General features: G+C 33.1%; 2 protein-coding genes across 2 annotated transcripts; both read right to left on the bottom strand.

The window, feature by feature from the left end:
• Positions 1–363: 363 nt before the first annotated feature.
• On the bottom strand, positions 364–7550 carry LOC127705530 (short-chain collagen C4-like). Its single transcript, XM_052209857.1, has 4 exons — positions 6711–7550; positions 3731–3805; positions 2968–3207; positions 364–2150 (listed from the first exon to the last, which is right to left on the bottom strand). Exons 1-4 carry the CDS (start codon positions 6994–6996, stop codon positions 1912–1914), a joined length of 840 nt encoding a protein of 279 aa, XP_052065817.1. The 5' UTR covers positions 6997–7550; the 3' UTR covers positions 364–1911.
• A 4596-nt stretch (positions 7551–12146) lies between these two features.
• LOC127706298 (short-chain collagen C4-like) lies at positions 12147–21644 on the bottom strand. Its single transcript, XM_052210818.1, has 4 exons — positions 21244–21644; positions 19901–19969; positions 18595–18828; positions 12147–12629 (listed from the first exon to the last, which is right to left on the bottom strand). The coding sequence occupies exons 1-4, from the start codon at positions 21566–21568 to the stop codon at positions 12388–12390; spliced, it is 870 nt and encodes a 289-aa protein (XP_052066778.1). The 5' UTR covers positions 21569–21644; the 3' UTR covers positions 12147–12387.
• Positions 21645–27327: the final 5683 nt, after the last annotated feature.

The raw sequence follows: 27327 nt of genomic DNA, 5'->3' as shown, positions 1-27327 counted from the left end.
AAAACAAATATGATATACAGAAATCAACGACACCTATTGAATTACAGGATCCTTGCATGCTGACTTTTGGGGAAAGGCACATTAAGAATGTAGCGGCGTTAAACATGTCTGTGAGCTTACAACCCTTCCACTAACCTCGGACAGCACAACACAAGTATAAACTGTAAATATAAGTTGGAAAGGGGCTTGACACAGAAGCACTAAAAAACACAATAAAAAAGACAAAAGACACACAGTACCGATCTTAGTGTGCTCACAATAACTGGAAGCTAGTAAATATCAATAAGTTCACGACCAACGGATTTATGGTAAAGACTTCTAAAACATGACATTCAAGGCCAAAGTATAAGTATCGACAAAATATAGGTAAAATAATTTTTATAACTGTATTACAATACACACTTAGTAATGTCTTAATTAATTAAGAACAAAATCAATGAAGACAATTTTCAAAGATTTTAGCGCAATATTACATTAATAAACTTTTAGAATATGTTTACTCAAAGGATCAATTAGTATTCAATGTCTTTTTTTTACTGTTATTTATCTTTTTGTCTTTTTCTGCAATAATGGCGTATGTCTTATTTTACGTACGTTTTTGTCCTCTCTGGTATCTTCTTTTTTGTGGGTTTAATCTTCTAATCTAAATTGTAATTATGAACCCCTCCTGAAATAATTTCTCCTTTTGTACTGACCCGACTAAATCATATTATACAATTAACTTTGGCAACAATACAACATAGGTTCGATAGAACTGAAGACATCATGGCATGGAAGATTGATGAGACCAAGTGGACAAACTCATTAGTCGAAAACAAACTGACAATGCCATGATAAGATAAGGAATAGACAAATAACAGTATACAAAACACAACATATAAAACTAAAGACTGAGGGACACAAACCCAGTAAAAATATGGGGTGATCTTAGGTGCTTCGGAAGGGTAACATACGTCTCCGGCATTTCATAAATCTAAATAAAATTGAATACGATGTAAACGTCAATGCAACAATAGCGTTAAAAAACTCATTACTTGCTTTTTTCTTTAATCTTTAAACAAGACGGGTACCGTAGTTGACCAGAAACTGGTTACCCTTCCGGAACGCCTGAGTTCTTTCCAGGCTTTTTGTAGGTTCGTTTTGCTCAATCTTTAGTTTTCTGTGTAATGTTTTGTTGACTGTTGTTGGTATTTTTTCGTTTTTCTGATTTTCTCCGACTTTGGGGTTTTGATTGTCCTTGGTATCTTCTCATCGCCTTTTCAGGAACTTGGTTTTGAATGCAGATCTTTGGTACTTTATATCAGATGTATTCCTAACTTGGTTAGACTTTGGGAGATTGAGAGCTTGACTTTTTATATTGTTCATTGGCTATTATTGAAAACGGTATGTTGATATATTTTTCTGTATTATTGTGTTGTTGGGTTGATATTTCAACGATGTACTAAATCAGGCATGTGTGTTGCAATCATATTGTTTATTACAATAATTAAATAAATAAATATTGATATGACATAAATGAAAAATGACATCCCGGAACACATCCAGTATATTTTACAACGGGGAAAATGTGAGAAGGGCAAGATTTTTAATATTTAAAACAAAATGCTCTGATTTCTATTTACTATTTAAAATATTAAAAAAACGAAAACAAAAGAACAGAAAAAACAAGAAACCCACTAATTTTAGATGGCTCCGAAAATATGATGCATGAATGATATATTTAAAAGGGTGAACGTGAAAACGTACAGATTGTAATTACAGATTCAAATAATAGCTAAGGTTTATGTGAATGAAAAACGTTAACGACACTAAATGCATATTTTTTGGTTAAAATAATTCTAGACTCTACCTTTAAACAGATAGTAGCAAACCAAAATATAAAAACAAAAGTAACTACAGTTTTCGTGTGTCTTAACTTGTGCAAACGACACAAAGTAAATCTGCTTCATCTGTGTATGGTGGGCATCTTAAACTACCACATTTTGTTCTTATTGGATAAAACAAAGCACCATTTTCATTGGAAGACCTGCTGTCGCATGGTTCGGCATTTATATCGACACATGTAAAATCTGTCCTTTGATGGTTCTTGTGTGAGCTCATCAAATAACCATTATATTCGGCGTTCCAATCACTGTAGCACGTCTTTCTTCCTATAAATAATGAAATGTTAACTATTATTGCTGGAAACAATGGTTGATAATGACAATCAATGGCGAAGGTAAATATTTGGTCATGAGCAAGTTCCTGGCATATTTTGGTTGAACTAACATAAAGCACATACATCGCCTAAAATAAAATTTCCCAAGCGAATAGATAAACGTAAAAAAAAAAATCTTACTGTATGAATAACTGTCTGTAACATTTACGAGTCTAACAATGAAGATTTAGTGTAATTTCGACACTTTACTGAATTTAATGTCAATTCATGGCAATATAACACACAATCAGAAAATATTTGAACCAAAACTATAGTATTTTATTAAAGTGCACAGCAAATTCAAATCAGTTGATTGATTTATGTTTACTTTACGCCAAATTAGCGCAAAAAGAGCACGTTACTTGAACTCTGGTGGATTAGTTGTCTCATTGGCTATCATACCACATTTCATTTTAAAATAGCTTTCAACTTTAATTCTGCAATTAAGAGAAATTTGCAAATATATTTTTAATTTAAAGACCATTTTGGCCTTAAATCGTAACTTTTCTATCTCGACTAGTACCGACGGCTATCATGTTAAGTGTATGGTGCGATTATCTTAAAATACATTGTCCGATTTTTATCAAACTTTTAAGATATAACTTTTAAACAATACGACTAAGACTTATTGTGATGAAGTTTAGTTCCAATTTGCCTACAGTTGTTTTATGGAAGAAGGTTTATGAGTAAGGAGAACGAACGACATTGGTTCCAATGTGAAGTCGAAAAATATATTTTGAAATATCTTCACGAAAAAGTCAAATAGTTACCTGGAATCATCACAACAGTTGATTTGCCCGATTTCCGGCATACAGCACAAGGTACTTCCTTTTGTTTTAAATCAGTAGAGGACCACCCATATGGCTTCCGACCTTCTGATATTTCATATTCAGAACCAAAAATCTGATCGTTGTCAAATGACTGCTTGTTACCATTTTCTGGATCATTCGGCAAACAAAGATAATTAACGCCACCTCCTTTGTTATTGTAGCTATTACCACCTGCATTTCCTAGAAAAAGTACAAAGGAAAAAGTAAAATAACAAAAATACCGAACTCCAAGGGAAATCCAAAACGGAAAGTCCTTTATATAATAACAAAATCAAAAGCTCAAACACATGAAACGAATGGAAAACAACTGTCATATGCCTGACTTGGTACTATGTTCGGTTTGAAACTTCTTTGAAGATTAACACGGATGATGAATGATCCTGATCCTGATCTTAAGGTAAAAAACTGACTGATCTCACGAATGAATGGTCACGTGATCACAACTACTTGATATTGACATCATTTGAATATTGTATTACTTCTTTAATTTTTGTCTGATTATTTGATTATCAGATATCGCAAGGTAGGGCCTAGGCAATATCGAGTTTTCTGTGAAACCAACATGTGAGTACAAGTATGTATTATCGGAGACGTTAAAAGGTCGAATGAACTGAACTATATCATTTCCTGATGGAATTGAAATTTAGTGTTTGTTGAATTGTAAAGTGTTTTTGAAATAAATATGATAATATATAAGATTTACCGGAATAAACAACATCAGCTCCAGCAGGACAGTCTTTTCTTCCCCATCTAATGTACGCTACACCATAGCTAGCATCTGTAAACAAGTAAAAATATATCCATTTTATCCAATTCATGAGAACAATTTGAAAAGAATGCATAAATAGTATTTTGAATTTTGCTTCTACCAAATCATCAAAACGATGTTACAATGAATTACAAGACTTCCTTTCAAGTAAAAATATATCAGGGTTGGAATCGGTTTCTGATGATATAGAAAGTGAACTAGATATTTACATAAAATTATTTGTTACAAGTTTTAGCTTTCTTAAAAGCTTTGGAATGCTTTGCTGTGTCATACTTTTACGTAAGATGTAGTTTATGTGGTTGCTAAAGTATGGGAAAGGTGTTAGTAATCTCCTTTGTGTATATACTCAAAGTTCAATTAATTTGGTATTATAAGCTCGTCTTAGATGGGATGTATTATAGTTTGCTGTAGTTCATTCATGAATATTTCCTATAAATGTTTGCTTTAACCAATTCCCACAAAACTTAAACGGAACATTAGGATTGATAGAATATAAGAATAAGGATAAGTGGTATGACTGCCAACGAGACAAATATCCACCAAAGTTTCAAATGAGATGGATGTAAGCAATTATGGGCAACCGGACGGCCTTCAACAATGAGAAAAACCCATACCGTATAGTCGGCTATAAAACTCCCCGACATGAAAAATGTGAAAAAAATTCAATTGAAAAAATTTACGACCTTATTTATAACAAAACAATTTACGAAAAACAAATATCGCAGACATGAACCAATGACAACAACTCAACCACCGGCTCCTGACTAGAGCCAGGCGTATAGAGAATGTGGTTGGGTTAAACATGTTTGAAGGCGCCAACCCTCCCCTAACTTTGGACAGTGGTGTAACAGTAAAATATAAGAAAAAAAAACTAAGTCAGAGAAAAACATGACCTTGTGCAAAGCCAAAATATAAGTATTCAGATTGTAGAACCGTGAATTTGCATATGTGTATAACAATAATATTAAATATGGTTTTAATTTACTGATAACAAAATCAATACATATACCAATAAAAACAATATTCAAAGATCTAATTACAGTGTTGAATTGGTAACCTTTTAGAATACGTTTATTTAAAGGTTTGTTAACTTTTCCGGGCTCGGTAAACAACATCACCGTAAAATTTAGATGAAAGTTTTATTTTGATTTTCAAATTCTTTGGTCATTCCAGAGATTACACAGTTATCGGACTTTGACAATCAGATCAGATTGATAATAGATATTGATGCGAAGCAATAATTTGCGCCGATGATACTGTAGTAATGGCCGAAAATTTTTAGTTTGACGTCCAAGATTTTTAAATACATGTAGATATTTTTTTCCTCGTTTACCTTTGTATGGTTTTCATTTTTTTAAATATTTTTTTCTCATCTGTAAATAACCGTCTCCCGTAATTCTATATGACAGTCTTATACATATTTTTTTAATTATTTAATCAATGTGTTTTTCACTTCTTTGTAAAATGAGAGCTGTAAATTAAATAGTGTATTGTAACAGTCTAACTAACAGGAGTGTTAATAAACAAGATACTAAATTTGAAAGCCTTTAGGACATTGTAAAATGTTAGTAAGATTAATATAATAAACTAAACAATATGTCCTCGGGTAATAATATCAATTAGTTATCAGTGAAAAATTCTAATAGTCGACATAAAGTATCGCCACCATTTACTTTACAATGACACCTTTATTTATATATATTACTAAACATGGACCTTTATTATAGGTTAAAAGAGACATCAGATATACGTATTACGCATTTTTACGGGTGGTAAAACATGTTACACATTTGAGTTATCGCCCGTTAACAGACACAAATATCACATTAAAAAAAACATGTTATATCTCCCAATACTAATGTACCTCAGGATGATTCAGATACTGATAAGTTTTGTAGCTTCCTCTTATCAGATAGCTTAAGGAATTACAATTCTTCAATAATTCATCTAAAAACAGTAGCTTTAAAATGTAATTACACCTGCAAGTCCAAATCACCGGAGAAAACAACGATGCTTATACTAACTATGTAGGCTTTATTATCAGTGCATTACTAAAACTATTCACTAGAGTACTAGTTCTACTTAGTCTTTATCATTACGATGTTTTTTTTCAGATTTTGGAAAATATTCCGTTTTTTTTTTTTAATTTCTACCTAGGAAATGGAAAAAGAAATCGAAGGATAATGATGTATTTATTTATGGCACAAAATCAATCAGGTGACCCGAAATTGTTCTGTTCTCTCGTTGTTTTTATACTTTTATACATATATCCTCTCCCCTTCACTTTCACCAAAGCACACATTAATTGACGAAAAGAAGGACCAGTTATCACGGCCTTGAAAATGTAGTGTCGTGCTATATTAGCTTATCCGTCACGCGTTTTTATTTATTTATGTAAAATAAATTATTTTGAACATTTTAATATGTAAACAAGTAACACTGCCATGACCATCTTTATACATTCCCCATTCTTCTTAATTTTGTTCGAAGGTTTTTTATCGTTGCATTAGTTAAACAGTTGAACACATGAAATTGGCAGATGAATATAATTCTTTAATGTTATGAACGTTTATAGGATTACTTCTGTCCCTTATCCTCCGTAATTGATCTTTGTGGAACACCTATTTACACCAGAAAACTTTCATATAATCAAAGTCATGATAAAAAATAAGGTATGCCTCATTTTAACGCTGATTTGTGAAAAGATTTAGGACAGGACCAATGAAATAAGACAGAAATTAGTTATGGCGCACGTTTGTGCTAAGATAACTTTGTGAAACAGGCCCCCTGTTTATGTTTTTTGCTAATGATAAATATGAAAACAAAACTGCCAAATATACAAGCCTTACAATCCTTATGGAATATAAAACATCGAAAAATTAATAAATAAAAGCACAGAAAAAGTAATAAATACCTGTTACCCTTTCCTCAATTGTAGATACTATCGTAGCATTGGCCTCTTCCATTCCTTCGGCAACTAGCTTTTCCATTGCGTTTCTCATGGCAGCCTCTACACCGTTCTGTATTTCCTTCTCAATAAAAGTTTTCAGTTGTGCGTTCAGACTGGATACATCGAAGTCAGCTTTCAATACAGCTTTCATTGCACCTGTCAAAGGTAGATTAACCACTTCGTCAGCATTGCAGGTGCAGAACATCAGGATTCCAAACAGAATTAAAGAAGAAAGTGCCGTTCGGAACATTGCACTGTTGATAAAGATTGACAACTTAACTTTTGATATCTGATCAGTTTGATTTTGTAACAAGAGTTTGTTTGACAGCAACTTATTGTCACCTTAAATAAGCTATAGATAACAATCGCAAATAAATTCTTGAACCGAAATGTGTATTACCGATTGATTATCTAGTGTTAAAATCAACATTTTATGTCGATCATAAATAAAAATTGACCCCGTAGTATCATTGAGTAATCATATCTGGGGAGGAGGAAAACTATAAACAGAATTTTATTATATATTTATTGATCTATTTTCAAAACAGGAGAGTCCTTATATATCGTGCCTTCCGGTGTGCTGTAGTATATGAACGTAACTGACCTGTAGTGACCTGAAATGGATATATGACGCATGGACAATTGTGCCATACCTTCTAACTTTTATGTTTCTAAAGTATGTCTAACATTTCATAAAAATCGGATAAAATCGATAAAAAAAATCTGCTTGGAAAGATAGCATGCATTGATTTTGGCGCGACGATTGTCAAACAGTTGAGTTTATAATGTTAGAGTTTAAGTCCTTCTCGATATATTTCTGATAGAAGTTTGTTACAAAGTTAAGAACAGTTTGCATATCATAGTTCCATTTAAAGGGGAATACGAAGTTACAAAAGGGAATTCTATAATTTGGTGAAGTTCATATGAACATAAAAATGGTATATCTTTTGGGATAATAGCAAAACAATATTTACCTTATTGGAATCTGTACTAAAAAATCTTAAATTTTATAAATTGTTTTTTTTTTCAAGTTAAATCTTCCTTTTTTAAAATATTTATTTCATTTCTTCTACACAATTCGATCAAACGTGTGGGCTACTTACAAATCGAGACAATGAATACTAAAATATAATTGATTTTCAAATTATCATTTAAGATTCGTTTAAATTTTACCAACCATCAAAAGAAAAAGAAAAAAAAAACTTATATCCATAACCGGTATATGTCTATTAAACAGCAACCTGAAAAAGAAAATTTCCATGTAATGTTATCAATTCCCTCCTAAAATAGCAACGACCAATACAGCAGGCTAAAGGAGCTTTATGAATCGATTGATATGCAGCAAGGATTAACATTTTTGAAATAAAGTTACTAAGCAAATTCAAATCGACCGTATCCCGATGTAAACATTGAATGTGAATAGATCGAAAAGACCGCAAATGGGGAATTTGAGACGACCTTTTTAGAAATTTTATAAAAATATAATAAAAACCTCAAAAGTGATGATTTTCTATAAATTGTTTGAAATTTCACAGTGATATCATACTTTAACTTTGTTTAAACCTGTTTATTTACTTTTGACTTTAACTTTTTATCCCTTGTAATTTTTTCGGCGTTTTACGTTTCCGCAAATTGGCATTACTTTTCTGGGAAAAAAAGATGACGTTTTTGCAAAAAAAGTCTACGTTTCCGGAAATAAATACCTTACTTTTCCGAGAAAACAGTAACGATTCCGGAAAAAAATAAATTATTACTTTTTCGAGAAAATAATTAAGGAGTACATTGAACTTTGTCCTAAATGAAACCTCAACAACTGATTGTAGCAGCATGAATTTTTTATAACAGCAGTATGCATTGCACATTCAAAGTCAATATGATCTACCTCGGGCAGGAGTTAGTCTTCGGGTAGTACATAGACGATCATAGACATTTCAAGTTGGTGAAACATAAAAATATAACGATTCCGACATCATCATCTTTCACTAAGGTGAAACTTTCATGTTTTTTATATCTAGTATATTGTAGATATAAGACCAGAACCTTTTTTGTATAGAAATATGAAATAAATAATTTATCTAACATATATTCAAATATTAATAATTTACTACCAGGTAAATTTCCGGAAAAGTAATAAATACAATTTCTGGAAACGTATACTTTAAGTTTCCGGAAACGTAGTATTGTAACTTTGAAAAATTAGCGGAAATGCAATACGCCCAATTTTTTAATAACTGTGTATTTGCATTCAGGTGTCACAGGTCAAATTTATTCGTTCATTGTGTGTTAATTTACTTTTTTGATTGAGTTAAGCCTTCCAATTGATATTTTATAGTGTGTTTTTCTATGTTGTGATGTTATACTATTGTTTCAGAAAAGGGAGAAGGTTTGGTACCATTAAAACGTTTAATCCCGCTGCAAATGTTTGCACCTGTCCTAAGTCAGGAATCTGATTACAGTAGTTGTCGTCTGTTTATGTAGTTCATACGTGTTTCTCGTTTCTCGTTTTTATATAGATTAGAACTTTGGTTTTTCCGTTTGAATGGTTTTACACTAGTAATTTTTTGGGGCCCTTTATAGCTTGCTGTTCTGTGTGAGCCAATGCTCCGTGTTGAAGGCCGTACCTTGACCTATAATGGTTTACTTTTATAAATTTTGACTTGGATGGAGAGTTGTCTCATTGGCACTCATACCAAATCTTCCTATATCTATTTAACGGATAACCTACTTTATGAAATATTTATCTTTCTGCACATAAACGACTTTTTAATGTTATATTAACGAAAAGACCACATTTCTATATTAAAAGTTCACGTGATAAGAGCAGACCCGTGTATTCGAAAACTTCAGATATGCAAAATAGGCATATTTTGGGAAATTGTAACATGCTTAGGACTGCCCGGAACACACAAAAAATTGGTGACCTCAAAGATCTTAAGATTTTGTATGCACATGATTCTTTTCAATTTTTTTTTATCAATATGCAGAAAAGATTTTTTAAATTTCAGTTTCACAAGCTTCTAATGCATTTGTCTTGATAAATAATGAACAAAAAACATCGTGTATTTGCGTGTATACTTCTTATGACACAGTTCAACAAATAATTTCTTTTAAGATGCACGATTGTTGTTTAAAATATAATTTAGAACAGTATCGTCACCGGCATTGTTTTACTATTGATTATCTCGACCTTTTCATAATCAGAGTGCATTTTCTATAGTTCTCGGTCATCGGTTTTGCCACTGCAATAGATATTTATGTGTTTATTTCAAGGTTATTACCCGATAAAGGGAGAGACAAACGAGGGTATGGATGGAGTACCTTAATTTCTGTATTTTAAAAATTTTTATGGCATTTTTCTTTATATTTAAAAAAAAAATAACGCTAATTCTGTAAAATTCTCACGAAACTGATTTTTCTATTAAAATTTTCTGTCATAAGATGATTTCTTTATTCTGTACATCATTCATTTCTGTTATCAGTATTGTATTACCCAATTCTTTTATTTTCAAGTCATTCTTTAAACTTTTGCACCTCGTTATTCTCTTTTCTTTTTCGTTTTGCTCATTTTTCTTTATTCATTATTTTTTAGGGGACATTATTCTCTATTCTGTAAACACCATTTAGACCCTCATACATCAATTCATTAATGCGTTTCGTAAAAGCCATTTCAACACGAGTTTTTAAGCATAAATGTGAAACAGAACTAATGAATAAACAGTATTACTTAGAAACTTAGAAAAACAAATATGGGAATAATTTATGAAGAAGGCATAAATGTCGACCACAAATGTACACTTTTTATAATTGAAATAATAGTTATTTTAAGAATTGCTAACAAGTTTTGCCATAATCAGTACAATTATAGTTTAGAGAAAATTAGGATAATGTAATACGAAATTAGCAAAATTGAGTAAAATTTCTCCAGTAAATCCAAATCACTCATCATGATAAAATGCAGTGTTGACCAAAAAAGGATCAAGTATTAATCTCATCTGCATTAAATCGGTTGTTGATTCACGTCTTTGTTTAAGACCCCGTCACACTCGACCAAGACCATGAAGATCCCACAACGATCTATAAAAAATAAGATCGCGGTGAGATCGTGGTATGGTCGGCTTGAATATTCAATATTTCATCGTTTTCCCGTTCATACCACGACCTTGCTGTGATCCTGATAAGATGCTGCTACGATTCCGCTACGACAGTAACAAATTCTGGTTACGATCTTGTCTACGATTAATAAGACCTTACCATGACTTACACTATCTATGTATGCTTCTACCAAGACCTTTCCGATCGCATTACGATCTCAATACGAACCAAGACTCCACTAAGTTTCCTCTACGTTGTTACTGTGCTCTTCGTTCCTATAAATATCTTGACTTCCCATTGAGAAAACATGCCGCCAAAGGTAACAAAAACACTTAGAGGTCATGGTACTAAGAGTAGAGGTATCAACAGAATGAGGTCATGCAATTATCGTGACTAGGACGTAGTAGTATCGTAGTAAGGTCGTACTACGGACGACAAGCGCGTAGTAGGAGCGTACCATTGACTTCCTCATCGTAGTATATAATCGTATCAATATCGTAGTAGAAACTTAATAAAGACGAATCGGCATAGTCGCAGTGGAATCGTAGTAAGGTCGCAGCGAAATCTTTTCCATTGGCTTCCCGATTTGCAGGAGCGTGTAGTTCAGTGGTTGTTATTGGTTTATGTCTGTCATATTTGTTTTTTTGGAATTGTTTTGTTGTAAATGAAGCTGTTAGTTTTCTAGTTTAAATTGTTTTACATTTTTCCTTTCGGGACCTTTTTTAGCCGACTTTAAATGGTTTTTATCATTGAAGGCCATACGGTTGCATATGATTGCTTACATCCACTTCAACGGACGTCGATTAGAAAAGACAAAAATTGGACGTCGATTTGATGGCAACAAACAATACGTCGATTTAGAGGGGCATAAAATTGGCCGTTAATTTTGAATCTTATTATATTATGACGTCAGATTTGGACGTCGATTTGAGGAACAGACGTCGATTAGAGACCGGACGCCGATCCGAGTTTTATATATATACCACACCTATATAGCGATCAAAAGTATGTTGCTGGATCTCAATAGTTATGACTTCATTTCGAAATTACCGATTGAACCCCATTCATATGTAATCCGGCTGGCCAGGTCATTACTGGTTACCTTAATATTGTCAACAATATTTCCCTACGGAATGTGTTAGGCAAAGGGCCGAAACCCTGTAACTTGAATCTTATGTCTATAAACTGTAGTAGGACTACACAAAATGTACATCATTAGCTGCATATTGACAATATAATTATACAATACTTCATTCAAATTGGAAAAAAGAATTGAGCATACAAATGAACTTCCCGCCAACTGTGAAATAGTTTTGAAATTAAAATCATTTATTTTGTAAATATTGATAAGTTTGTAGTTGCAATGTTGTGTAAAATGTATCATATGGTACCGTGTTGTGTGTAAAAGGATTACAGTCTGTTGACCAATCTAGTTATATTAATTTTGAATTAAACTAAATTAACCTGTGAACCGATATCTACGCGTTACAAAAAAGAAGAAATCAATGTTTGAGTGGATTTTATACAGTGTATGAAGTGTGTAAGAATATCATTTTGTACATACAACACATAAAACATCAGCATTATCGGTGTACGGCGGACATCGTAAACTTCCACATTTAGTTCTGATTGGATACAGAAGAGCTCCATTTTCATTAGAAGACCTGTTATCGAATGGTTCAGCATTCAAGTCGACGCATATAAATTCATTCCTTCCGTTATGTCCTAAATTCGAGCTCATCAGGTAACCGCTATATTCGGCACTCCAGTCACTATAACAAGTTTGTCTTCCTACAAAATAACAAGAGTTCCATCCGTTAGGACGTAGTCTATACCCTGACATGTTACATTTTGCATTTTTTTCAATCTTTGAAAGTTTTATCAATAAAAGTATAACTATTAAAAGGAAAATTCGCGATTTTTTAGTTATCATCTTATTATGTTCATAATACCATAAAAACATATTCACCAAGTTTTATCTGGTTATGAACACTAATAAAGAAGAAAATTAGGAATTATTAATTTTATTTATTCGAACTTCCTGACTTCTGTGACGTAGTTTAAGTCTAACTGCATGCCGGGAGTGGATTTAATCTCATGTTAAGTCTTGTTCGTTAATCATCTAATAACGCGATTTAAAGCGCATCGACGACTATTTTGCGTATCTATTTACCATATAATAATTAAACGAGTAAAGTGATCAGCCGTGCAACTTTTTAAATCAAAATGTACGATTTATATTTTAGGGATTTCTGATATGATTATTGTATTAAAAGTAAATCATACAATAGAATATTTCTATGAATTTTTTATCCGACGGATATTCACTATCAGCTATCTAATGGTTCGTTATGCCCACTATGAGCTATCTATGGGTTTTTTTATGTCCACTATCAGCTATCTAAGGGTTCTTTATGCCCATTTTCAGCTAGCTAAGGGTTCTTTATGCCCACTATCAGCCATCTGAGGGTTCGCTTTGCCCAAAAACAGCTATCTGAGGGTCCGTTATGCCCACTATTAGCTATCTAGGTGTTTTCTATGCCCACTATCAGCTATCTGAGGGTTCGTTATGCTCACTTTTAGCTATCTGAGGGTTCTTTATGCCCCCACTATCAGCTATCTAATGGTTGTTTGCTGGTCATAGTGTGCTTCATTTCTTCTTCCGTCTATAAATTTTTTTATTCTCGTTTTGGTATTTTCTTACTTATTTTAGTGAGTTTCTGACTCTTTGCTGAATTTTCTAATTTCTTTTTGTTTGGAATTCGTATAATTCGATTGATTTTACATCTCCAGCGCTAGACTTTACATCTCCAGCGCTTGACTTTACATCTCCAGCGCTGGACTTTACATTTCCAGCGCTTGACTTTACATCTCCAGCGCTAGACTTTACATCTTCAGCGCTTGACTTTACATCTTCAGCGCTGGACTTTACATCTCCAGCGCTTGATTTTACATCTTCAGCGCTAGACTTTACATCTCCAGCGCTTGACTTTACATCTCCAGCGCTTGACTTTACATCTCCAGCGCTAGACTTTGCATATCTCCAGCGCTAGATTTTACACATCTCCAGCGCTAGACTTTACATTCCCAGCGCTAGACTTTACATCTTCAGCGCTTGACTTTACATCTCCAGCGCTAGACTTTAGATCTCCAGCGCTGGACTTTACATCTCCAGCGCTAGACTTTACATCTTCAGCGCTGGACTTTACATCTCCAGCGCTAGACTTTACATCTCTAGCGCTAGACTTTACATCTCCAGCGCTAGACTTTACACATCATCAGCGCAGGACTTTAAAAGACACTTTATAATCTGAGTGAGACCAACAGGGCTCCGTAGATATGTTGAACAAACATTTATAACTGATAGTGTAATAAAAATGCATGTTTGTATTCTCACCTTTAACTTCAGTCAAGGATTTGTCTTACTATACAAATCCTTGCTTCAGTCTAGCAAACATTTCCCGCTAGTACTGTGTAAATACAATGTGTATTATACTGACACTATCTGGTAAAGGCGTGGTTAAATTCACGATAATTAAAAGATTAGCATTATGTAATTTTAATCTTTTGATCTTCACTAGAGTGTTGCTAGGCCTCAAGGGTTCACCGTTTCAGGTGTGAAAAACATAAAAAAAAAATGATAAAAGGGAAGTGTGCGGGTTTTGAGACAGAAAAAAAAAATTATTTGGGGAGGAATATGGTGGCAAAATACTTGAATAGCTGTTATATATTTTTTAAATATTTTGCGTTAGCTCAGTTTTGAAATAAATAGGTGAGTATTTTGTTGTAAAATCGAAACTCTGAATTACTTTCAATTAAATAATTCTATAAATAAAAATGGCCCCCGAAAACGAGCGTATAAACCAAAAACTGTACTATTTTAAATTATCATCGGTAACCTTGAATATCTAAATGTGCAGAGAAAATTATATCAGTTACATTAATATAGTTTGGTCCGTCCAAAGCGATTTACATTTACCTAATCGGGAATGCCTTTATTAAAATATTTTAAATCTCACAACGTATAAATACTAGCTATTTGACCAACGATGTTTAAAAAAAAATAACAGAATCAATCTAACGTCAACTTTCCTTTTTGAATGGAGACAGACCGGCGGAATAAATTTTCAATGTGCTTTATATCTTGTACCTTTGCAAGACTTATCATTCATTCATAAACCCACTCTAAACCAGAGTCTGTCTAAAATGACAAAAATACTCCTAAAGCGGACACGCAGTATATTCTTTAAATTTCTGTGATTTAATACCAAGAAAGAAAAAATCCCGAAATTAATTTGATACTTAATATTTTTCCTGGAAATATTCACATCCTCATTCGGTCTGAAAATAAGATAAGAATTTGGTATACAGAACATGCAGAAGTGTGAATGTCATAAAACCTTGTTATATCAGAAACCATTATAAATGTGAACATGTATACGTAAGACCTCATGGGACGTCACCTAACCACATACAGGTAATATACAAGTAGCTCTGTTATACCTTAATCACTATCGATACAGAATGTACCAATGCAAAGAAAATTCTGATGATTGTGAAGCATGACCATTCATGATTTTAGAGGAGTCTTAGGTGGGGAATTGCCGGAACGATTTAAATTCTGACTAGATTTTTTCTCTCAATTTAAATCACTGAACTTCTTGTAAATTCATAAATACAACGTTCTTATTTTGTAACTTACGATGCATAAGTGTAATATTGGGAATGATTTATTCCCCCACAAGCTAACTAAATAAATAAATCAACCCCTAGCTGATCAGACGTTAATACAACTACTATCAGTCTATCCGGAGTGAAGTTTCTTTATTTCTTCAAATATAGGCTTTTTGGGAATCATTAGTGCACGTCCAGTGGCATATATATAACATGCATGTCGGAACAGGAAAATTGACATAAGGTACTAATAGAACCATGTTCACATTATTATACATTATACCCAACAATTGTGATGATGACGAATTTCTTAAACTGTTCGAGAACAATCTAATTGAAATATAAATCTGTGATTTTACTATGTCCATAACTTCGATGAACCAAAGCAAGTTAGATATCGACCTGTATTTAATTCAGATTGGTTCTGGATGTTTCTCTCTTATATTCAATATACATGTTTATATTTTAAATTGCGGCTATCTATAGTTCCGGTAGTTTGTATCTAGGCGTACAAACCAATGATCGACAAGTGCGTACATTTTTGTTAAATCAATATTTGTATGTGTCAAAATGTCCATAATTATTGACAACGAGTATATACTGACATTTTCCCCAATTTACCTTTGGAAAATATGTAAATAGATTTTTATTTTATCAAATCTTTTTTGGGGAATTATTTAGATTTTCATAAATATAATTCTTTACACCAGAAATGTTATTTGTAAACAAGCGTATGAGTTTAGTAATGACTATACTATATCACTATCGGACACACAAGACAAAGATGTATATTACACCTGATAGTTTTAAAATGGAAAGTTACAAGTTATCGGCCGTGTACACTGATCAATACCCTCATAAGTGAAGTGATGCACGAACTTGCATCATGTAATTGTGTGATAAGATTTTTTTGGCCCGACAGGAAATCACTTGAATACCTGGACGTGTCACCTCACAATACCTCTGGGAATAATTCCTTTAGCCATGCTGGTGATCAGATAAGGGAAGGTCCGAATTTATTTAAATAAGTTTATTACATGAAACTAAAAGAATTATGAACAAATTAGATTTTCGAAAACAATATTACATGGAACACTTATTTTTGATTTGAACTTTGACTTTTTAACTAATTCCCATTTAAATTTCTTGTTTCAAAAACGACAGACCATAGTTATTTAAAAAAAAAAAATTACATTTTCCGTATCAAGTTAGTTAGGAAAGGTTGCACAATCATGTCTATTATAATCATTTTTGTGACCCGGTTATCTGTTTATGCTTTCCTTGTCGAATAAAACAACCGTACGCTTGACAAGATATCGACACTCAATTACGACTACGTTAGGTTACTGCTGGTTTTGGTCCTTTGTGGTTTATAGTTATCAAGTGGTTTCGTAAACCGGGAAGATGACAAAATGGCCGCATGCAGAGAATTGATACTCTCAATTTAAAATCGATGGTGATCTCTCATCTAGCAGAATAAAACTTTAATATTTATGAATTTGTGCTTTTTTATACATAATGAACATAATATCAATTTTTCATTTTTTTTGCGAAGTTTCCCTTTAAACTAGTATGTTATGATAAGACCTAATATTCAGTTTTGATATTTATTTGGAAACTGTCCAGTTGTGTGTGTATCTATGTATTTATAAATGACCAATGAGATAAAAGACTCGATTCACTTGAGATACAAAAAGATATTGCTTGAGCGCGTTCACTCAAACACATTTTCCGGTCTCTTTAACGAAACGTTTTTAAATTAATTCAAGGTGTAATACCACCAAAACATAGTACGTCACATCAAGTTTCATGTTAAAAAGGGTCGAAAAAAATATTCCCATGAATTTAACCGTTGTAGGAAACTACTAGTAACCCTGCATTTCGTTACAGAACATTTTTCTGGATCATAAACATATAACAAAGCACCATTCTTTTTTTATTTGGTGTTTCATTGAATATTTTGGAAAATTGAGGAGACTTGGTTACTGAGGCTTGTAAACAAGGGGAAAAGGGTGAAACTTGCTTGGTTTACTTCCGGTGATGGTTATTTTCTTACATCAATGAAACACTGTGTGAAATTTTTACTTTAGTGCTGGACAGGATAAAACTTAAAAAGTTTATTCATGCCAAGTATTTCATTATTTGAAACAAACAAATTCTGAACAATTTTTTGAAAAATGCCAATTTAACAAAGATTGATAGGGAAATTATGGTGGTATTACCCCTTAAGACACAAAAAACAAATGTTCCGGATAGCCCTTTAAAGAATATACATATACGGTTGCCCATAATTGCTTACATCCACTTCGTTTAAAATTTGGTGGAAAGTTGTCTCATTGGCAATCATACCATATCTCCATATTTTTATATATGTACCCTTATATAAAATATACTGTACGATAAATAGTTAAACTTTATACATTAGGACTACGCAGTCTTTCGGTTTTTTTCCGTTTGATTTTAGATATCCCCATTTACATGATATTGATTAGTTGATTTATTGTTGTTAACGTCTAATGGCAAATAGTTCATGCATGTTCAGACGAGAACAAATTTACAGAGGTTAACGGTGGGAAGGTGAGGGTTTGTTGGATAGGTGCAGAAATTTTACATTGTATTGTACTAATTGTATGTATGTAAATATTGTATTCCTCATGTTACACGTTTGTAATGTGTCTGAGTGATCAAATAAAGTTGTTGTTGCATCGTCCATTTACGAACCACATCAAATATTTGTAAAAAGGGTTCTTTATAGCATAAGACAGCGTGGCACTCTCCCTAAACAAACGAGACAAGGGCTTTCACGTCCCTATTTTGACCGGACGAGGCTGTGCATTTATACAAACCGCACAGCCAAACGAACACCCCTCTCAAGCATGGGGGTTTCCTGCCGGATAAAAGTACAGAGATGATCACATTTCTATACTCAATTCAACCCTTGGAGTCATTCACAAGAAAGAGAATAACATAAAATAACAAAATTAAAGCACAGTTCCTTTGCTTTTTTGTGTTTTTTTTTTGCTGTGGAAATACCGACTTTGTGTCATGGATGGATACATCATATCTTTTGTGATATATATACCTGGGATTATTATTTTAGATGATTTGCGCCTACTGTGACACACAGCGCATGCAACCTCCATATGACCCATGGTACGCCATCCGTGTGGCTTAACACGGGAATGAATTTCGTATTCAACACCATAAAGCTGGGAGTTGTCATATGACTGTCGTTGTCCAATCTCTGCATCATTTGGCAAACACAAATAGTTGATTCCACCTCCTGTGTTGTCAAAATAGTTACCGCCTGCTTGTCCTAAAGTTATAGATTCATAATATGAAATATACGTAAATACTCATTATTTTTACTTTTAGAATCTTCTGTAAAGAAACATTTTTTTTTCAATTTTTACAAATCTACTATCATATCTAATATCCAAAAATATTCCCGTGCGATGCCAAACAGATGACAGAACTTCTTTTTATTATCTTCCAATAGTATCGTTCGGTCATCAGTGATAGGAAAAGCTTTCCTGCTCGCTTTACAGCTCAATCTTCCCTATGCCAATACTTGAACGCCTAACATATCTTTTAACATGAACTAAACCTAAATGGGGTATTCAATATGTAGAAAAACAAGACGTGAACGATAGAACAGATGTGATTCAATACCGCTTTCGCAGATCTAAGAAATTCAAAAATTTGATTAACCAGTATTTAAAAAAACACAAATGCTTTTGATTTACTTAAATTTCAGCCAATCGTCCAAAAAACAACCAGAATAATCACCTTACTTTTTGAAAATTTCCGTAAATTAATAAACGATTCAACTTTGTTCCAATTTTACACTTTTTCAAATTTCAGCCCATCAAAACCGTCCAAAAAACAACCAGAATAACCACATAACAATTTGAAGATTCCCGTAAAATAATAAACAATTCAACTTCGTTCCAATTTTACACTTAATGAAATTTATCTATATCAAAACACATTTTTTTGCAAGCTTTGTATAATACCAATTATTATATAGCACAATAAATCCAACGATCTTTGTATAGTCCACTCTTTGAATGTACACGTATCATTACTGTTTTTCGTCACAGTATTTAAAAATCTTACAAATATAAACGGCATTTTATTGAAATTAAGAAACATTAACACAGGTCCTGATTGCATTAACCGTCGGTATCAACTATATTCAATGACACTACCGTTCAAATCTTTACACCTCCCTATTTAAAAACATAGAGCACTTATTATTTCGAAAACGTATGAAAAAGGTAGAAGTTTAATTTTTTATTATACATTTAAGTAAACAGGGTTTAAAATCAAAGTAAAATGAATGTTCAATCAAACTTTATTATGAAAACGTTAAAAACATTAATTACCTGTATAAACAAGTTCAGCGCCTGTTGGGCAAGCCTTTCTCCCCCATCTTGTATATGTCACACCTATTCCTTAAATTATAAAACCATTCATAATGTATATGGATCTATAAATATAACTTATTGATTGATGGCTTATTTTCGTCTACCAACTATATAATAATGTCTATTCAGGACTATAACATGGAATCCAATACCGCCCAGATACGGGACAAGCACGCTTTTATTAGACTACCGAGGGAGTTGATGTAAATATATATGTAGGACTCTAAAGTGCGATGGGGACGCTAAAACGCTCATTTTTAGATCTGTTCCATCTTAATGTTTCTCTAATTCTTCGTCAATTTATCCCTTTCTGCACCCATTGTATAAAAAAATTTAACCAACGTGTGGTTCGTTTGATCTCAGTTCTTCATTGGTTAAAAATCCAATTATGACGTCGAATTTACTTGCTTTCCTCTGAACTTCCTATTGTGACGGCATAAAAAAGGCGACCATGCCTGATGACGTCACATAGAAAGAACACATCTTTTTACAGATCATTCGAAAAGACGGAATACGTTTGCCTGCATATTGTTTGAAAATCATTAGAGAAACAGATTCCACCACCAAATCTCGTGTAATTCGATATTTATCCTTCCTCGACAGTTAAATTTTAAATATTTAAAATGCTCGGCGAGCCTCGCGTTTTAAATTTGAAAATTTAACTGTCTCGAGTGGATAAATATCGTATCACACTCGATGCAGTCGTAGAATCTATATTTATCTAAGGGTCATATATACCAATTATTTTACTCCTGGATCTTCACTTAATATATTGATGGAAATGCATATTGGTGGAACTACGAAAAAACTATATAATTAAACGATAAAACTTATTTTGCGTAAGTCAGACAAGGTATGATTCTTCGATATACGTCCGGAACCTCACATTGACAAACAAAAACAGGCTTCCTTTCCCGTGAACATGGATTTGAAAAAGGCATAAAGTGTAGTAAACGTTAAGACGGTAGTAAAAATTCATTGGCAGAAGTCTGAAGGCTAATCATTCAACCGACAAAAAGTAAGGCGCTCTCGTAGTGAATTTCGTATTATTTGAACGTTACAAAACATCTCTTAAAGTTAATCTTATTTTAACTCATTTACATAATTTGGAGGACTGGAAATCAGATGCAATCGAATTTTTGTTAGTTATCCACAGAAATTATCCACTATATTAAAGAAAAAGTTAACAACGCTAGATTTCCCACTATTTTTAAAGGAGTTTGATCGAACCGACATACATTTCGAAGAAACATGACCGTGATGACTTAGTAAAGTAAAATATTAAGAACATAAGTTCGTACCTTTAAATTGTTCCCTAGCTGTGGCATTAATTATAACATGAGCCTCTCCCAAACCATCGTCAACAAGTTGTTTCATTACATCTTTCATAGCAGCTTGTACACCTTCCTGTATGTGTTGTTCAATGTATGCTTTCAGATGGTTGTTTAAATCCGTTGTATCCAAATCAGCCTTTAATGTAGCTTTCACGCCATCAATTAAAGGCATAGAAATCATACCTGGACATGCTTTATTATTACATATCGCAGAAAGACAAGGATTCGTCAACAAAACAAAATAAAACATAACAACACGCACGATATATATGCAACCCATTTCCACGTACATTTTCTGCTTTATTACTAAGACAGAATACGCTATGTATCAAGCAAATAACACAACACTTATTTGTTGCATGACAACACTAAATTAAAACACTTCACATCTTTCCAAGAGATACTTCACTTTATTTGCGACAAAATAATGAATACAAATAGTTTTTACGCATTTACACATAACTTTTATATATGACTGTAGTCAATCTGTACTTTTTCTATTATTACTTATAAAAGTATTTGTATTTCATATATTCTCATGCATTCAATATAAAAGGTCACAAAAGAGATGAAATAGGACATCAACCTCAAACAAGTCGTAGAGATACTCTTACATCCTTTAATTACGATCAAATGTCTGACCTAGATGGCAAGGTCTAAATCGCAAATTAAAAAAATAGAGTTTAGAAAAAAGGTCAATTAAAAAAAAATTGCAAGTTAATAGTTCATTAATTCATGGCTCGCAAATAGCCTATATAAATTGAATCAAGTGAATTGACAGGGTATGTTTCACAACATCAATTGCCATACGACGCTAAAAAATGTCTGGTAAATGATAATTGAAATAAACAAACACACGGAACACCCAAAGAAAGAAAGAAATAAACATGCGGAACTCTCTCTCTCAAAAAAGAAGGAAATGAACGTCAAAGTACTTGACACTTACCTTACATAACCAATGGATAACAAATATTTTGTACTTACTATTATTTTCTTGGTACTTACATTATATGGTGTATAAAAACCAGTTTAATGAATGTCAAAGTGCCATCACTTTAAACTCTGGCGGCAAAGAAAAAAATGAAGAAAAAAAGCACGAAACAAAGTCAAGACTTAGTATCCAGCAAACACGCGTGAACGTGATGATCATCAAAATTAGGAAAAAAGGTGCATTCTTATAAATAGACAGAGTATAGAACTAATACGTAACTGGAAGAATGTAGCAACTTTCCATTTGGTAGATCATCATAGAAGTAATTTGAATACATTTGGCGCCAAAATCTTATAAAAATATCTAGGAACATCAATGTTTTAGGATATTGGTCGCATTTTGAGACTATGCAATACAATCTATATTATAACCATATACATTTATTCCAATGGCGAAAGAAAAATCTAAATTTCCTTACTTATAACCATGCTGGGATGCTATTCGTTAGAACTGTTTTTAGATCTGTGTCAGCGATCTGTGAAATTATCATAAATCTTATCACAGTATATATATCAGCAGAAACAGACCTCAAGAAGAACGTTAAATTTGACCAAAAAGTAAACTACTTCACACCTAAACGCATACTAATTTGGTTATTTTTATATAGATTTATATTCTCTGTATTTATTTATTCATTCATGTGTATCAAGCACGAATTCATCACAGTGAACTCGACACTGTGTTTACAAAGGCTGCGAAAGTAGTTTCGGTAATATGGTCTATCGATGTGTAAACCGAGGAAAACACTCTAACGGACCAATTACATTCAGGTATTTGAAGATATGTAAATCATATAAGAACTAGAGAGGTGATATAGTGATCATAGATACCCCCACCCACAGCTACAAACAGATCGTGATTTTGTTTTATAGTCGGAAACATTCTATTTAAATTTCAATCAATTTCAAAAAGGGTTCCCCAATTATTATCCGTAAACTACAGACCCTAACTCTTAAACGGTTAAAGTGAAAACAACCAAAAATATTATGCAAACAATCTTTAATGTCCAATAACTAAAGGTAAAAGTAGTATACCGCTGTTCAATAGTCATTATTCGCTTAAGCCAAAACAAATCCGGGTAACAAACTAAACCGATGGAAACAGATCAACTATAAGAGGAAAACAACGGAACAACAGAAACACTGAACTAAAACAAAAGCAAACGCCAACATACATAGAAACGGACTGTAGATAACAACTGCCATATTCCTGACTTAGTACAGGACATTTTAAGAAAACTAGAGGCCCTAAAGAGCCTGTGTCGCTCACCTTGGTATATGTGCATATTAAACAAAGGAAACAGACGGATTCATGACAAAATTGTGTTTTGGTGATGGTGATGTGTTTGTAGATCTTACTTTACTGAACATTCTTGCTGCTTACAATTATCTCTATCTATAATGAACTTGGCCCAGTAGTTACAGTGGAAAATATTTTGTAAAAATTTACAAAAATTTACAAAATTTATGAAAATTGTAAACAATTGACTATAAAGGGCAATAACTCCTTAAGGAGTCAATTGACAATTTTGATCATGTGATTTATTTGTAGATCTTACTTTGCTGTACATTATTGCTGTTTTCAGTTTATCTCTATCTATAATAATATTCAAGATAATAACCAAAAGCTGCAAAATTTTCTTAAAATTACCAATTCAGGGGCAGCAACCCAACAACATGTTTCAGGGCAGATAGATCTTGACCTAATGAACAATTTAATCCTGTCAGATTTGCTCTAAATGCTTTGGTTTCAGAGATATGAGCCAAAACTGCATTTTACCCTATGTACTATTTTTTAGCCATGTCGGCCATCTTGGTTCGCGGGCGGGGTCATCGGACACATTTTTTAAACGAGATACCCTAATGATGATTGTGGACAAGTTTGGTTAAATTTGTCTTAGTAGTTTCAGAGGAGAAGATTTTTGTAAAAAATTACAAAAATTTACGAAAAATGGTTAAAAATTGACTATAAAGGGCAATAACTCCTTAAGGGGTCAACTGACCATTTTGGTCATGTTGACTTATTTGTAGATCTTACTTTGTTGAACATTATTGCTGTTTACAGTTTATCTCTATCTATAATAATATTCAAGATAATAACCAAAAACGGCAAAATTTCCTTAAAATTACCAATTCAGGGGCAGCAACCCAACAACGGGTTGTCCGATTCATCTGAAAATTTTGGGGCAGATAGATCTTGACCTGATAAACAATTTTACCCCATGTCAGATTTGCTCTAAATGCTTTGGTTTCAGAGATATAAGTCAAAATCTACATTTCACCCCTATGTTCTATATTTAGCCATAGCGGCCATCTTGGTTGGCAGGCGGGGTCATCAGACACATTTTGTAAACTAGATACCCTAATGATGATTGTGGCCAAGATTGGTTAAATTTGGCCAAGTAGTTTCAGAGGAGAAGATTTTTGTAAAAGTTAACGGACGACGACGACGGACGACGACGGACGACGGACGACGGACGCCAAGTGATGAGAAAAGCTCACTTGGCCCTTTGGGCCAGGTGAGCTCAAAATGGTGGGTTGAGCCTGGTTTATTGACTAGCGAACTCCCCCCTCCCCCCGCTTTTATGGCAATGTAAGACATACCGCTAAAGTGACAACACTACGTGACAGGAATACAGTACAAACAAACGCACGAACATTCAGCACAGAAAAATACATAAATAATTAATATAATAGTACATTACAACATGTAAACCGCAGAATAACAATGGACACCTACCATAAATTTACGACAGCACACCATTTTATAGTTGCTTAAAACTTAAAATCATATAAATGAAGTAACTGATTTTTTTATCTTAACTTTTACATACATATAGAAATAAAAATAACTCGACTATACTGACAAATAAGACATATGTTAAATGCACCGGAAGTACAGAATTCAAAACCCAAACGATATAGGCAGACAACAACTCAGTACAATGACCCATAGGACCCACACGTATAAGAAAGTAACAACAAAATGCACGTAAACGGGAAATGTAAATACCAAACCACGTGATCTCCAGCAGCGAACATAAGCTATAACAATATATCCAACCGGACTTACAAAAGAAACATCATAACTTAGTACATGAATGTTGAATATATAAATACCGACACACGTTGTATAGCAATGCGTATTCACATTCCTCAAAACAGTCATACTCGGGAATAGGTCACGTTCGGTACTAAGCAGACCAGACGACGTAGATGGTAATCCACAGTCTAAGACGTGGTAAAAATAACGTAAGTTAGTTCAGACACAGACACATCGTATAGATCAACCAATTTGTGATGGTGTCCCTAAAATTTGCGGAGTGTCATTTTTAATCTTTCCTCCTCATAACCCTGTTGGAGCAGTTTCTGCACACTCCTGTATATGAAGTCCGTATAGTGTGAACATGCACCAGCATGTCTTTTTTTATTTGCCCTAGGTACAATGATGTAAGACAGATCTTACTGGACTGCATACACTCAATTGTTTATAATCTTGACATAAATATTGACTTATTACTATTTGAAAACAGATTATTTTAGTATGATACAAAAATGCATTAATTTTTCAATTAATTTTAAAAATCGGGACTCTATTTATTATTTGAAAGCCAAAGTGTGACGTACGGACGGACATGAGGATTCCTTATGATTATCTTAGACTAGACTGGGTAATTGACAGAAAGTTTTCTTTTCGTAACTTCTATTGCACATATTGAACCAGAATTTGCAAGGAACTGTCAATTTCTTTCTTTTTTTACTATGTTTTTTAAATCTGAATATGCCTTTAGTATCAACTAGCGGCAGGGTAATAGTACCACCAGCTTGACAATTGCATCGTGTATTAACTAGACATAGGAGATTTTGCGCTTTAACCTTACAGGTGATTAATTGCAAGATAAGTTGAAGGATTATTTTGTAACTAAACAATTGCTGTTTGAGTATATTTTACACTTGACAACTAAATAACATATACACGACGCAGTTTTCTAACAATAAAGTACAATTTCTGTATATCATGTCCGATTTATTATTTTCACAGGAAATTGAAACACATTTTACATTTGACGTTTAATATGACGTGTCAGCGATCGAAAATTTGTTTTCATAATAATCATAAAAAATCAATATCAAATTAATGATTTCTAATGTTGTTTAATATTTTCAAAAAACGTAATTGAGGCAGTCTTGCTCCTGTGTTTTTAATATATTTGTTAGAGTGGATGTTGATCTACTAAGTTTTGAAAGTACATTGGGGATGTGATAGCATTATGTCATTCTATTATTACAATGTATACATGAAACCACGATTCCCTAAAATAACTACAGTAAAACCTGAATGGAGAAATTTAGCAGTACATATCATTATACTGTTTATCTATATCAAAGATAAAAATATCTATTTCGTACAGACAACACACTGAACGTCAGCATAATTCGTGCAGGTGGACATCTCAAACTACCACAAGCCGTTCTTACACCGTACACTAGACCCTGATTGTCGTCGGTTGATCTAGGGTCAAATGGTTCAGCATCTTTATCGCCACATATGTAGTCCATAAAGTTTTGTGTTTTGTGTGTACTTATAAAAAAGAAGATGTTGTATGATTGCCAATAAGACAACTCTCCATAAGAGACCAAATGACACAGAAATTAACAACTATAGGTCACCGTACGACCTTCAACAATGAGAAAAGCCCATACCGCAGTCAGCTATAAAAGGCCCCGATATGACAATGTAAAACAATTCAAACGAGAAAATTAACGGCCTAATTTATGTACAAACAATGAACGAAAAACAAATATATAACACATAAACAAACGACAACCACTGAATTACAGGCTCCTGACTTGGGACAGGCACATACATACATAATGTGGATGGGTTAAAAATGTTTTAACCCGTATTCAGATCAATAATCACCAATTACTGCTATACTTCCCATTATCAAGACTAAAGCTGCTCAAACCCATCATTCATATTAGTTGAAGCGTCATTGTGTGGTACTTTACCGGCCGACATTGGAAAAAAAAACAATATGAAAAAACTTGAACTATTAA

The sequence above is a fragment of the Mytilus californianus genome, unplaced genomic scaffold (genome assembly GCF_021869535.1).
Source record: "Mytilus californianus isolate M0D057914Y unplaced genomic scaffold, xbMytCali1.0.p SCAF_6, whole genome shotgun sequence".
NCBI lineage: Eukaryota > Metazoa > Mollusca > Bivalvia > Mytilida > Mytilidae > Mytilus > Mytilus californianus.
Note: the sequence above shows the minus strand (reverse complement) of the source record. Positions and strands in the feature narration are given on the sequence as shown.

Excerpts from the sequence above, each read along its gene's own strand:
- LOC127706298 (XM_052210818.1), bottom strand. The coding sequence starts at position 21,568 with ATGTACGTGGAAATGGGTTGCATATATATCGTGCGTGTTGTTATGTTT. Across the intron at positions 19,970-21,243 it reads AGCTAGGGAACAATTTAAAG|GAATAGGTGTGACATATACA; the intron begins GTACGAACTTAT and ends TTATAATTTAAG. Across the intron at positions 12,630-18,594 it reads ATCTAAAATAATAATCCCAG|GAAGACAAACTTGTTATAGT; the intron begins GTATATATATCA and ends GTTATTTTGTAG.
- LOC127705530 (XM_052209857.1), bottom strand. The coding sequence starts at position 6,996 with ATGTTCCGAACGGCACTTTCTTCTTTAATTCTGTTTGGAATCCTGATG. Across the intron at positions 3,806-6,710 it reads AATTGAGGAAAGGGTAACAG|ATGCTAGCTATGGTGTAGCG; the intron begins GTATTTATTACT and ends ACTTGTTTACAG. Across the intron at positions 3,208-3,730 it reads AGCTGATGTTGTTTATTCCG|GAAATGCAGGTGGTAATAGC; the intron begins GTAAATCTTATA and ends TACTTTTTCTAG.